This window comes from Halichondria panicea, chromosome 11 (assembly GCF_963675165.1).
Source record: "Halichondria panicea chromosome 11, odHalPani1.1, whole genome shotgun sequence".
Lineage (NCBI taxonomy): Eukaryota > Metazoa > Porifera > Demospongiae > Suberitida > Halichondriidae > Halichondria > Halichondria panicea.
This window is the reverse complement of record NC_087387.1, coordinates 6,268,058-6,282,625: the sequence shown is the minus strand read 5'-3', so window position 1 is coordinate 6,282,625 and position 14,568 is coordinate 6,268,058. Positions and strand designations below refer to the sequence as shown.

At 44.6% G+C, this 14,568-nt stretch overlaps 3 protein-coding genes, 1 long non-coding RNA gene and 1 pseudogene across 4 annotated transcripts in view; 2 read left to right on the top strand and 3 right to left on the bottom strand.

Moving 5' to 3' along the window:
- LOC135344131 (scavenger receptor cysteine-rich domain superfamily protein-like) overlaps positions 1–14,568 on the bottom strand; it is a gene marked incomplete in the record, with an annotated part of 804,697 nt that overhangs the window by 495,626 nt on the left and 294,503 nt on the right.
- LOC135344256 (uncharacterized) lies at positions 5–514 on the bottom strand. The gene is made up of 2 exons (XR_010397401.1): positions 315–514; positions 5–236 (listed from the first exon to the last, which is right to left on the bottom strand). It is a non-coding gene; the product is annotated as an uncharacterized LOC135344256 (long non-coding RNA).
- Positions 574–3,519, top strand: LOC135344190 (E3 ubiquitin-protein ligase RNF31-like). The gene is made up of 10 exons (XM_064541363.1): positions 574–744; positions 1,240–1,290; positions 1,348–1,515; positions 1,580–1,678; positions 2,158–2,253; positions 2,315–2,429; positions 2,479–2,597; positions 2,644–2,948; positions 3,012–3,170; positions 3,306–3,519. Exons 1-9 carry the CDS (start codon positions 673–675, stop codon positions 3,049–3,051), a joined length of 1,065 nt encoding a protein of 354 aa, XP_064397433.1. The 5' UTR covers positions 574–672; the 3' UTR covers positions 3,052–3,170; positions 3,306–3,519.
- Positions 3,497–8,875, bottom strand: LOC135344202 (USP6 N-terminal-like protein; annotated as a pseudogene).
- Positions 14,163–14,568, top strand: part of LOC135344192 (uncharacterized) — a 2,219-nt gene continuing 1,813 nt past the window's right edge. The window contains exon 1 of the mRNA XM_064541364.1: positions 14,163–14,568. This exon is cut by the window's right edge and continues 450 nt beyond it. Coding sequence (XP_064397434.1) covers positions 14,260–14,568 — 309 coding nt within the window. The 5' untranslated portion in view covers positions 14,163–14,259.

The window sequence follows — 14,568 nt, the reverse complement described above, 5'->3', positions numbered from 1 at the left end:
ATAATTATGAATCGAATCAACTATAATACTAAGAGTATAAGAGTGTGAATACACAATACGCTAAAGTGATCAAGCTATTAAATTGTATTTCCCTCGTAAATCATCCATTCATAGCTACAACTTTGTTGCTCAAAGTCAGTGCAGTTACATGATGCTGGCACTGCTAAATATCTTGAATCCTTCGTCTTCACAAACAGAGGCTTAGTGGCTTCTCTCGATCTCAGTAGAGTGTTTCTCTGTATTAAAAGGGACAAATATTAAAATGGACAAGCAAGCTAGCTATACAAATGTAGACTGGTATTTTGGACTTATACCTTCAATGCTCATCACTGCTCTTTAGCTCTAGCTCTTATCAAGGTCTCATGTGCTGTCTGTCTGCTCTGTAATCTGTGCTGCCATCCCAAGGTGATGTGAAGAAACTATTATTAGCTTCCGGTGCAGTGAATTAACTTCCTGCGCAGCCTGGACTGGCCGACAATCGCGGTCCGTTTCCAATCCCTCTTACTATACTATCTATGGTTTTTTATACTCGAATTGAAGCGCTTTTCCAATTATGCGAGGTTATTAGTGTAATTTTAGAATTGATTTTCAGCTAATCGTTAGTGCAGCTTGTATATGCAGTGCATGATAGCTATATAGCTGGTGATATCCATCTGTAAGGACTCTCTGTGCATGCTGTTACCTTGTCTGATCATGCTGAGAGAATGTGTGACATGGATGAGATTCTTTTATTCCAAGTTCCTGGTGAATATGAATGTTTTTATAATGATTATGAATTTAATTAATTAAATGATGTAAATGAATGTAAAATGAACTGTAACATAATAGTATGATATAGATCTAGTTAGGGTTGCCTGCTTGCCTTGCTTACTCACTTCTAGCCAGCTTGCGAGTCAGCCCTCATCACAGAGACATCCGGTTGCTGGTTTGGGCTTAAAATGACTGCATTCTCAAATATAAGCGCATAGAGCTCTGCTATTGACCCTAAAAGCGCATGCGCTAATAATCCGTTACTATTGCCAATGTTTATTGTGTATGCGCAATGGGGTGTGTTCACGATTTGTAATAGAAAGAGCTATAGCGTTCCCATTGTAGTTGTAGAATTCGATAGAGCTACACAGCTATAGCTATACCAGTGCTGATAGCTAGATTAGTTTCATGGTTGTCCGAGAGGCCAGGGGGTGTTTTAGCACGCAACTGTCATCTCCATTTTGTAAACGTTGTCTCTCTTCACTACAGTACGAAGAGAAGGAGTGTGAGATATGTATGGAGGAGTACACACTCGATGAGGTGAGTGTGAATCATCAATAATGATATGACGCAATAACACTAGTCCTGACCTTATAGTTTGTGGCTATGCCTGGCTGCAAACACCCAGTGTGTAAGGATTGCTTCAGGAGTCATTTCAGTGTAGTCATTACTGAAAAAGAAGTGAAACACTTCACTTGCCCCATTTGTGGCGAGCCTGACATGACCAACAAAGAGGGATTCTATTTACAACTGTTGTTAGAACTGGTACGTGATTACCTATATCTTTTGTGTCACCTGTTCTGTCATCCACAACATTTTTTCATCACAGATTAAACAGCATCTAAGCACCGACTGCTTCAAGCTTTGTGATGACAAGGTGAAGGAGTTCATCCTCTCAAAGGACCCAAACTTTGTCTGGTGTCCCAACGTGAGTTAATGTGATAATTATTTATACACACCACTTACCCCCCCCACCATGCAGACTGAGTGTTTATACACACCACTTACCCCCCCCCACCATGCAGACTGAGTGTTTATACACACCACTTACCCCCCACCATGCATACTGAGTGTTTATACACACCACTTACCCCCCACCATGCAGACTGAGTGTTTATACACACCACTTACCCCCCACCATGCAGACTGAGTGTTTATACACACCACTTACCCCCCCCCACCATGCATGCAGACTGAGTGTTTATACACACTACTTACCCCCCCCCCCACCATGCAGACTGAGTGTTTATACACACCACTTACCCCCCCCCCCCCACCATGCAGACTGAGTGTTTATACACACCACTTACCCCCCACCATGCAGACTGAGTGTTTATACACACCACTTACCCCCCCACCATGCAGACTGAGTGTTTATACACACCACTTACCCCCCCCACCATGCAGACTGAGTGTCGCTCAGGCTTCATTTACGAGGACAGAGGTTATGACGTGGCATGTCCAAACTGCCGCATGAACATGTGCAGAAAATGCAATAAAAAGGTTGTCTATATATATAACTAGCAGTTTAGTACATCACCTTTTACAACCTTCAATAACTCAGTGGGAGCCAGCTCATGAGGGAATCTCTTGTGAAGCCTTTGCTAAATGGATGATTGACAACGATCCCAATGCTCAGGAATTGGGACTGGCAGCTTATCTGGAAGCTAACGGGATCGGTATGCCTTATATTAAATCACTCTTACTGTGCTAACTAACTGCCTTCAGAATGCCCCAAATGTCATTTCAAGTACGACCAGGCTAGAGGAGGGTGCATGCATTACAAGTGTGTCAAGTGCCCCAACGAATTCTGTAGTGGGTGTGGTCAGTCATTCAAGCAAGGACAGGTCAGTGTTTGTCAAGTTCACACATGCATTGTAATATCATTATTAGGAATGTGGTAAGCTGGAGTCTTGCAAGTCGAGGGGTCTCCACGCCCACCACCCTAGAGACTGCCTCTTCTATATTAGGGACTTTGATGTGCCAGAGCTGCAAGCCTTCCTCACACAGCACAACATACCCTACGACACTACTCCTGAAGGAGCCCCCAAAGCACCTGCTGATAGTGGTTATGGTTATGGTTATGATGAGGTGAAGCCATGTGGTTGTAAGACTATGTTACAGAAAGAGACGATGGAGGGACTTATTGATGAAGAGTGTGGGAGAGATGTGGTGGACGGTCACGCTGGACTCTGTCAGTAAGTGTGCATGGGGTGTGTATATAACACTGATCACATGACCTAACCCTATCTAAACCATAGAACCCACTACAAGTGGACCTCATCAACAAGAACAAACTAGACCCTATCTCAATGTATTCCACGATCAATATAGAGAGAGTGCTCACTCGCGAGGAGATGGCAGTGCCTGATAAGGATTATGATGATGATGGCGATGTACAGAGGGACAAGCTGATACAGGTGTGTTTAGTATGAGAGGGGCCGAGAGTATTGTGCTGTGTGTGTGTGTGTGCGTGCGTGTGCGTGTGCGTGCGCGTGCGTGTGCGTGTGTGTGTGTGTGTGTGTGGTAATTAATAGGTGGCTCTGTTTCTACAGTATGTGCAGCAACACCTACCACTCCCCAGCGGTGACCAGTGGCCAAGACCAACCAGCTATTGACATGAGACCGTACAGGCTCCAATTCCTGAATATCATAACTAATGTACTTCTGCATGTTATAATGTATAAATGTATACGTAGTTTAGTATCTATATAATTATAATCAATATCGTACAATTATGTGTCAGTTGATTGAATATTGTTTCTGATATACACAAGACAACATACAGTAACAGTGAAGCACACTTGTATACAGTTGGTGTGACATACAAACAATCAGTGTAACCATAGAAACAGACAAGATTGAGGGGGTGGGCTCACACCCACGACTCTGCACTAGAATCAGGACTAGCTCCAGTCACCACTAAGCTATCATGAGTTCCACTAGAGGCAGAGTTCAAAGCAGCTCTCTCCAACGCTTGTCTGTTGAGCTCTGACAGTTCCACCAGCTCCACCACTTGTGGGATGGCTTGTCGAGACTTGTTGAGGTCGGCAGTCACACTCTGTAGCTCAGCGATAACCTCATCTTCGTTGAAGGACTGACGAGATAGCTCCTGGAGAGAGATACGAATACCATCCTCTCGCTCGCGAAGAAACTGCCCTGTCAAGTATGTGTGTGTGTGTGTGTGAGTGTGTGTGTGTGGGTGTGTGTGTGTGTGAGTGTGTGTGTGTGTGTGTGTGGGGGTGGTCTGATTATACAGTATGCACATTGTATATAATATCAGTTTTCTACGAGTTAGTGACTGAAATATTCCAGCCTATAATGTGTGTGTAGTAGGGAGGGTAGAATGTGTGTGAACGTACTGTACATTGATATAGGATGAACTCTAGCTGGTATTTAAGCCATGACTGATGGTCCCACTCACTAGTGTTCATCTTGAGCACCACTAGGGACATGGCAGCGAGGACACTCTCTCCCTGGAAGAATAGGGCATCCCATATACGCAGGACCAACTGGAACGGAAGCTGTGGGCAGGGGGGGGTCAAAGTACAGTCATTAGCCTAGAAAAACAAGCTCAGTACGAAAAAAACACATGACAGAATGTGAAGACTAGAGGCGATGATGATGCTTAGTGATCACATGACACACACTACACAGACTCACAGTGTCTAGATAGAGCTTCACAAACCAAGCAGCACTGTACTCTGAGGCATTCACATGATACTTGTTCTGGGGGAGGGGCACACGTTAAATAAACCAATGACATCACTCAGTAATAATACACGTGTACACAGCATCACTGTCGCTAGATAATAATTATAACTATCCCTCCCTACATGTGGTAGGAGGGCTGTACATTGTGACTGTGAGATACACCACACACACACACACACCCACACACACACCACACGCACGCACGCACGCACACGCACGCACACACACACACACACACTCACACGCACGCACGCACGCACACACACACACCACACACACACACACGCCCACACCACACACCACACACACACGCCACACACACACACACACACCCACACACACACTCCTCACCAGATGCCTGTCTAGTTTGGGCAACAGCCTCTTCCTCATGTCAGCATGATAGTCACAATAGGCCAACAGTTTGGGCAGCCCTGGTATCAGTAGACCATGCATAGCGTACTTCTTGTTCCCTATTAAAGCCACGAGAGCCCAGAATGCATATCCTCCTCATTGAGATATATGAGTAGCACGGCTGCAATACTGCTCATCCCCTGACAATAGCCCAGGCTCTGTGTGTGTGTGTGGAGTGGGTGGTAATACATGTGTGGGCGTGGAGTGGGTGGTAATACATGTGTGTGGGTGTGGGCAATTGTATATTTTAGAAATCTTCAACAAGAGTTACAGGCATTCAAAGCCAGCCCATCAAAACAGGGCAATTTCAGTCTCCAGTCCACCACACTCACAGGATTGTACATGGAGTAGCCCACCAGCACATGGAACAAGGCCTGCTGCTTGATCCCATACCGTTCCCTGTACATAATGTGGTTCCTGAACGTCCTCAACACGTCCAGATCAATCTGTCATATGTCAGGTGATGTGCGTCTGCCCAACTCCTTCATAGCCTCATAGATACCGTCTTGTCGTAGGTTCTCAATATCGAGCACATGTCTCCACACTGACCCACGCACTGAGTTAGGGATCCCTGCACAAGAGGACACTCATCATTATCAGGGAACTATAATTATGCACACAAGAGGACAGTTTTAGAGGGTAACTTTGGATGTCCGTAACTTAAGTTGGGATACTTCAATTTCAAAACTAAAATATGGATTTTGTAGCTCTTTGGTAGCTGTACGATATGATATGCTTAGATCAACAATTGCTTCACTATATGCAATCTGTTTTATACAGCCCATATATGGTAGTACCTTGTTGACCCTTCTGTGCAGTGTTGATGAGTGGTTGTATCTGTCCCACTGACTGATCATGGTGGCCCACTTGATTGCTCTCTCTCTCTAACTGGACCAACTTCACTGTCCTCACATAGTTACCCGGCAACATCATCTCTTATCTTCCACACCTGTGAAGGGGAGAAATGTTGTGTGTGTGTGTGTGGGGGGGGGTGAGAACACAATAAATGTGCGTGTGTGGGGGGGGGTGAGAACACAATAAATGTGTGTGTGTGTGTGGGGGGGTGAGAACACAATAAATGTGTGTGTGTGTGTGGGGGGGGGTGAGAACACAATAAATGTGTGTGTGGGGGGGGGGTGAGAACACAATAAATGTGTGTGTGTGTGGGGGGTGAGAACACAATAAATGTGTGTGTGGGGGGTGAGAACACAATAAATGTGTGGGTGGGGGGGGGTGAGAACACTGTGTGTGTGTGTGTGTGTGGGGGGGGGGTGAAAACACAATAAATGTGTGTGTGTGTGTGGGGGGGGTGAGAACACAATAAATGTGTGTGTGTGTGGGGGGGGTGAGAACACTGTGTGTGTGTGTGTGTGTGTGTGTGTGTGTGTGTGTGTGTGTGTGGGTGTGTGTGTGTGTGTGTGTGTGTGTGTGTGCGTGCGTGCGTGTGTGTGTGTGTGTGTGGGTGTGTGTGTGTGTGGGGGGGGTCTGTATGCACATTGTATATAATATCAGTTTTCAACGAGTTAGTCACTGAAATATTCCAGCCTATAATGTGTGTGTAGTAGGGAGGGTAGAATGTGTGTGAACGTACTTGTACATTGATATAGGATTAACTCTAGCTGGTATTTAAGCCATGACTGATGGTCCCACTCACTAGTGTTCATCTTGAGCACCACTAGGGACATGGCAGCGAGGACACTCTCTCCCTGGAAGAATAGGGCATCCCATATACGCAGGACCAACTGGAACGGAAACTGTGGGCGGGAGGAGGGGTTAAAGTACAGTAATTAGCCTAGAAAAACAAACTCAGTACGAAAAAACACATGACAAAATGTGAGGACTAGAGGCGATGATGATGCTTAGTGATCACATGACACACACTACACAGACTCACAGCGTCTAGATAGAGCTTCACAAACCAAGCAGCACTGTACTCTGAGGCATTCACATGATACTTGTTCTGGGGGAGGGGCACACGTTAAATAAACCAATAACATCACTCAGTAATAATACACGTGTACACAGCATCACTGTCACTAGATAATAATTATAACTATCCCTCCCTACATGTGGTAGGAGGGCTGTACATTGTGACTGTGAGATACACCCACACACACACACACACACACGCCACACACACACACACACACACACACACACACACACACACACACACACACACACACACACACACACTCCTCACCAGATGCCTGTCTAGTTTGAGCCTCTTCATCATGTCAGCATGATAGTCACAATAGGCCAACAGTTTGGGCAGCCCTGGTATCAGTAGACCATGCATAGCGTACTTCTTGTTCCCTATTAAAGCCACGAGAGCCCAGAATGCATCCTCCTCATTGAGATACATGAGTAGCACGGCTGCTCATCCCCTGACAATAGCCCAGGCTCTGTGTGTGTGTGTGTGGGTGGTGATACATGTGTGTGTGTGGGTGGTGATACATGTGTGTGTGTGTGTGTCGTAAGGTACAAATCTCACTCTAGAAAACATACAAGAGTTACAGGCAATCAAAGCCAGCCCATCAAAACAGCCCATTTCAGAAATATCAGTCTCCAGTCCACCACACTCACAGGATTGTACATGGAGTAGCCCACCAGCACATGGAACAAGGCCTGCTGCTTGATCCCATACCGTTCCCTGTACATAATGTGCTTCCTGAACGTCCTCAACACGTCCAGATCAATCTGTCGTACGTCAGGTGATGTGCGTCTGCCCAACTCCTTCATAGCCTCATAGATACCGTCTTGTCGTAGGTTCTCAATATCAAGCACATGTCTCCACACTGACCCACGCACTGAGTTAGGGATCCCTGCACAAGAGGACACTCATCATTATCAGGGAACTATAATTATGCACACAAGAGGAGAGTTTTAGAGGATAACTTTGGATGTCCGTAACTTAAGTTGGGATAGTTAAAACTAAAATATGTATTTTGTAGCTCTTTGGTAGCTGTACGATATGATATGCTTAGATCAACAATTGCTTCACTATATGCAATCTGTTTTATACAAATCTATACAGCCCATATATGGTAGTACCTTTGTTGACCCTTCTGTGCAGTGTTGATGAGTGGTTGTATCTGTCCCACTGACTGACCATGGTGGCCCACTTGATTGCTCTCTCTCTCTCTCTAACTGAACCAACTTCACTGTCCTCACATACCCGGCAACATCATCTCCTATCTTCCACACCTGTGAAGTGGAGAAATGTGTGTGTGTGTGTGTGTGTGTGTGTGTGTGTGTGTGTGTGTGTGTGTGTGTGTGTGTGTGTGTGTGTGTGTGTGTGTGTGTGTGTGTGTGTGTGTGTGTGTGTGTGGTGTGTGTGTGTGTGTGTGTGTTTGAGAATGGTATAATTATACAGAAGTATAGGGGGTGGGATCGGGCTTTCCGACACATAATTACTGACTCAGCCTACAACTTAGAAACAGCTCAAAGTTATAAATGCAATCCGATCTGTATCTAAGTTATTTTGCATATAGTCTATCACAGTGTGTCTACATTATTGTGGGAAGCTCTTCAGTAATAGTTAAGGGACTATGGAAAAAAAAAGGAAACAAAAGAACAAACAGCACAAAACCATACTGTAGAAAAAATCAATCAGATGCCCGACCTTGAGAGTCGAGAATGATGGGTTAAAGAGTCTTTAACGGTGCACCAACCCTCCCCATTCATCTGTTGCATTCAGAACGACTAGTATACTCAATATAATTATTGTTAGCTACTCACTTGGGGCCATGCTGATTGTAAGCTATATTCACATTTGAGGTAATGCTGACATAAAGTATAGAACTTGTCTTAGACTTGATATTGGCTGCTGTAATACTTCAACTTAGCTTGTGCATGGCTTGTGTCAACTAAATCTGACCTTGAGGGAGGCTTAATTTATAAGGTACAGGCCTGTATTGTCTGGGTCAGGTTTTGTGGTGGTAGATCTAGTATCTGATAATGGGGATGGGTCTATGTGGTTCTTCTATAGGTGGCAAGCACAAAACAATCATTAACCTCTAATTTTGGTTGCACAAGGCATTAGTCAAAATAAATAGATAGTAGTGTGTGTGTGTGTGTGTGTGTGTGTGTGTGTGTGTGTGTGTGTGTGTGTGTGTGTGTGTGTGTGTGTGTGGGTAGCAGCTGAAATAAGAAATTGACATTAATTTTATATCTCAAATATGAAAGTCTCTTTCTAAGCTTTCAGAAAATCCGAAAAGCGTTGAAATTGGATACCCGGAATTCAAGTTATAGCAGGTCTCCAAACCATTGAACAAACGGAGGGCTGGGGGGGTTGTAGTTAAACATAACAAACTTTTGTTGGGGCTATAATTTGTCATTATTCACCTTTGGACCATGGTATATCCATGGTATTGCCAAATTGGCAAACACTTTTATCTCTTAAATATGAACTTCGATGACACCATTTGAAAGGTTTACTTCTAAGCATTAGTTGAAATTGGATCCACGGAATTCAAGTTATGGCAGCTGATTGATGTTATTGGGAAGCTATTACACTTAGTAAATTTTGCTGGATTTTGCCTGAGCAGAATAATTATAGAGGGTGTCCTAGTGGTTAGTGTACACACATAATACACTTGACTCTGCCTGAGTGTCCTACTAATAACCTGATGGCCTTGAGTTGGATGTTGTTACTGATCTTCTCCAGTACTGCCTCCCCAGACAGTGTCTATGATGAGCACACACTCTTTAGTGACAGGCTTCTTGGTCCTCTGAACTGGGCCACATCATCAGTCCACTCAGCCTGTGTGGAAGTGGAGGGGGGCAGAATGATTGTAGTTATAGTCAAACCTGTCTATTGTAGTCACCCTCTATAATACAGCCACTCAACATCTCCATAGCATATGTTTGGACCTGACTGTGTTAGGAGGCCATGCACCTCTCTATTGGCAAACATGCCTCACAATAAAATCCCCCAACCATTGAATAAACGGGGGGGGGGTTGCAGTGATCAATAGCCGTAACTTTAGTGTAGCGTTCAATATTTTTGTTTTTGTGTTCTCGGACAGCTTAGAAGATACCTTTCAAAGTGGCATTTCAACTGTTATAAAATGAAAGCACCGCAGGTGCTGATGCCTCGGTGGAGATGCCAAAGCTACATAACATAAAGCTACTATACACGTACATGATGAACGCTGCATGCAAACTAAAAGAGTGGGTAATGATCAACCATGATTGTTGTTAAAAACAATCGATGCCAAAAGTTCAAGTCTAAAATTAATGGCTGCCACCATCAGCAGAGCCTTGCAGCTCTATTCTCACTCTTGCAGCTGCTAATAGCTAGCGTTCTAGTGCAGAGCTAACTACTAAGTAGAGTAGCAACATCGGTAAACAAGTTTGGCTACATGCTCTTCTGAAAAGCCTGAGGCTGCAATGACATTCCAAGTACTAACCAAAACTAGGCATAACTCGAGAACGAAGCTTTATTTTGCAAATCCACGAATTAAAACATGACTAGAAGCCTATAGAAACTCTTACTTGCACTTCATTGATCCTTGAGCCGCTGTAGCAGTCTAGACTGGCGGTGACAGCCGCCCGAGCGTGTAGCGCGAGCGACTGGCAAACTGCCTATCAGTCACTCGTCTCAGCGGAAGTGTAATAGATCGTATGACACTACTAAACATGAATATCGTTATAGATAATGTGGTTAAATTTTGCTATGAGATTCAGCTACTATGGAATGCACTGAATCCCCTGAAGTGTAAGTGCGGTTACAATTACAGGGCTAATATGACGTTGAGCAATCTGATAGGCTGCAATGCTTGTTGCAGCTGAGACGAGTGACTGATAGACAGTTTGCCAGTCCCTCGCGGTACACGAGCGAGGGCTGTCGCCGCCAGTCTAGTAGCAGTCTACACGTACACACACACACAGACACACACACACAGACACACACACACAAACACACTACCGTATACCTCGCTTGCGCATGCGCACCGAGGCATAATAAGTACAGGGTTTTCATAACCGAAAAGCGGGTTGTCTTTGCAACATCAACAAAGAGTGTCGAGGGTTTTGAGCGTTCCTTATATAAATGAATGAATGAAGTTACAGGAATTAAACAAAGAAACAGTTGTCTCATACAATATTAAGCTGTGGCAAAGTGCAAAAAAACAATAACATAATTATAACTAAAGTCTATTTGCGTTGAGTTCGACCCCGGAAGTTATGTGGTCAATTATGGCTTCATTTATGCTTTATGTGGTGGACAAGTATGCCTGGGACTTCTATGGAAAATGCTAACTTTTAGCTGGTTGGAGCTTACCAGCTCTACAGCATATAGATAGAAGCGCTTTTTAACAAGGAATCCAATGATATAGAAGCTTTGAAATTCAGTGAAGTATGACAAAGTTATGACAACTTTATGAAGGTCGAACTCAACACAAATACACTTTACAAGGAATTCTGGCTCCACCCTCAATGATTGTTGCACCAAACCTTGTACAGTAACTCACTGCATGAAGCCATATCTGTCAGTGGTGGTGTAGAGTGAGAGGTCAGGGTTCTCCCAGTCCTCTATCACAGCACCCTTCTCCCGACCCTGGGTGGGTGCGGTCAGGGTGTGTGGTCAAGGTAGTGTGTGTACTCATGCGCTATATAACAAAGCGGATCTTTACTACCAGGTGTGAGGTAATAATGGCATCATCACTTTGCAATATCAACAATGAAGTATCTATAATTATACTCTTACAAGGAGTGATTCAATGGACTAGTGACATGAATAGCACACAACACAGGGGCTGTTCTAAATATAGAAACACACTACACAGCTCTACTATATAATTATAATAAGACTCTACAGAATTACATGATATGCTATAAGACCATACCACGAGTGATTTCACTAATCTGTTCTAACAACAGATGAAGTATCCACCAATAGCATTAGAGCATTATCATGACCCGTGCACACACACAGTGCCCATAAATAGATAGTAAAATAGATAATGTTGGGAAAAACAAGCATTCAGTTAATTAAGCACATACACTAGGGAAGGTACACATGGGGGTGGTTACCATGGATACCAATAGTAAGTTACATACCGTATAGCGGGTAAGTTTCGTGGGGTAAAAAATTCGTTCAACTCGAGAAAAGTTTTTGTTTATAAAAATTTTGTTTAGTCTTGTGGCTGCACAACATTCCTACGTTCCGATAAGCCACGTCTACGTTAAAATTTCGTAGAGGTCAGCCTGCCCACGAAAATAACGAATATTTTATCCCACGAAATTACGCGCTATACGGTAGTGACACTCACCATATCGTGCTTCGCAACGATTCGTTCTCGTTCCTCTGGACTAGTGCGATTAGAATTAGATATGGTTGCCTAGCAACAACAGATCTGTGCAAAAAAGCAAGACAATGAAATGAGGCAAAGTCACAGTTACTTTATTAGTCAACCCAGCTTGGTCATTGAGGTACTAACAAAGAGAGGGTTACAATAGCAAGCATGCAATAGCAGGTTGTCCTTAGACATGGCTAATCCATGGTATTACTGAGGCTGGGAGGGAATGGTGGAACACAGTTCTCCTCAATATGAGGAATATCTTCAACTGGGCATAATTGTAGTTTAGATCAAAACTATCTATCACATGACATGTTTAGATGAGAGACACATGTATGGGACTACTCAATCTTGACCAAACAAAGGCTACAGCTTTTCTCACAAGGTACACCCACACACACTTACAAGCCGTTACACTTCACCACAGCACCTTCAATGAAAGATATTTACTACAGTCAAACATTTACTAAACCATACTCAGATTTTAGTTCCGGGAGGGAAAAAACTGTAATTGGCAAAAGACCATAGTTATGGGCCTTGGGTATTGTCTACGAAAATGAATAATATGGTAAGCTACTTTCAGAAGTCATAAAAAGCAATCAATATCAAAACTAAGAGATGCATTCTGTAGCTCTATAGGAACTAACAGTACAAGACTGGTAACCTTGAGTACTGCAGCACTCTGGTAATGATGGTCACTCTCTCTTGTGTGTTGTTGTTTCTCTATGGTGGCTATCTCGAGGTCCACCACCTGTGACCCTGTGTGTGTGTGGGCGTGTGTATGTGTGTGTGTGTGTGTGTGGGGAGGGGTCGATGTTTATGGTAGGAACACAGAGGAGGTACGACACGCGTGCCTTGATTTAGCAACCTCTGCAATAACGTTGAGCGTGGGCGGTATTATGCCTCAATTATCCGCCCACGCTCAACGTTATTGCAGAGGCTAATTGCTAAATGGAGGCCCGCGTGTCGTACCTCCTCTGGTAGGAACATATACTGTACAGATATCCACAGCTCCACAAGTACTGCATACAATGTATAGAGGCAAGAATGTTCAAGTGGTCACTTTTATCAATCCTAAACACACTTTACTTCAATCCCTAACCCTAGCTCAGAGAAATCCATACCACTCATCACTCCATAGCCTCATGCTAACTCACCTGCTAGACTGTGTCTAGAGTCTCACCATCTCATACTCTGGCCAGATCAGAGGCTCCACCTCCTCAGTCAGACTTCAGTGCACACACACTACCAGGCACTACCTTACACTGCTCTGAGAGCACCCTCCCTCACAACCAGCACTCCCTGTGAGCTCTGTGAGGGTGTGTGGGTGTGGGTGTTCAGTCCTTGCGCATGTGTAGTAAGTTACAAGACACTCCCAACAGTGTTGCAATAACTGAGATACCCCCCTTTTTTGCAAGATCTATAAAGATGGCTAACAGAATCACAGCTCCCGAGTTGGAACAGTTTATAGTCGCTACTGTTGAGTTGACTGGCCGCGCACTAGGAGCAGGTGCTTATGGCAGTGTGGAGGAGGTAGAGATACCTGGAGCAACGGTAGCTGCCAAGAAATTACACCAACAGCTTGTCAACCTGGGCTCTCCACAGCAGGTAGATCTATTTCTAATTCTAGCTCCACTGCTTATTTTTCTAGTCAGCATAGATTATATTTACTGGCTGATTTCCCCCCACAGGTTGAGAAATGGGTGACTGATTTCGTGGAGGAGTGTAAGCTGATGAGCCAGCTCCGTCACCCTCACATAGTACAGTTCCTGGGGGTGTGCTATCTCCCTGGAGCCCAACTCCCCGTCCTACTGATGGAGAAGCTACAAACCAGCCTCGACAACCTTCTGGAAACCAGCCCCAACATTCCTATTGACCTCAAAGTGCACCTTCTGACGGGGACTGGCCGAGGTGTGGTCTATCTGCACAGCCGCACTCCACCCATTGCCCATCGTGATCTGTCTGCCAAGAACATTCTAGTCCCAAGAACATTCTAGTCGATAACGGTCTCAATGCCAAGATAGCAGACTTGGGTGTTTCTAGGATTGTGAACATTCAGCCTGGCCGGCTAGCTGCCTCGATGACTCAAATGCCAGGCACTGGTGTGTACATGCCACCAGAGGCAGCTCAAGAGGAAGGGGTCACACGATACAACACTGCCATAGACATCTTCTCCTTTGGTGTGGTATCTCTCTTCACACTGACGCAAACCTTCCCCAAAGATCTCAAACCTGCAACATATCGAGATCCTGCTACTCGAAGAGTCTTAGGGCGTACAGAAATCGAACGCCGCGAACATTACATCATTCCAATGAAAGTAGCTCTTGGTGAGATCCACCCCCTAGTCCAGTTGACCCTCGCTTGCCTGGAGTATGACCAAGAAGATCGA

What these genes read in the sequence shown, in the direction of transcription:
- LOC135344190 (XM_064541363.1), top strand. Translation starts at nt 673, where the DNA reads ATGCTGTTACCTTGTCTGATCATGCTGAGAGAATGTGTGACATGGATG. An exon ending in TACAACTGTTGTTAGAACTG is followed by an intron (nt 1,516 to 1,579) that starts GTACGTGATTAC and finishes TTTTCATCACAG; the next exon opens with ATTAAACAGCATCTAAGCAC. An exon ending in TCTGGAAGCTAACGGGATCG is followed by an intron (nt 2,430 to 2,478) that starts GTATGCCTTATA and finishes AACTGCCTTCAG; the next exon opens with AATGCCCCAAATGTCATTTC.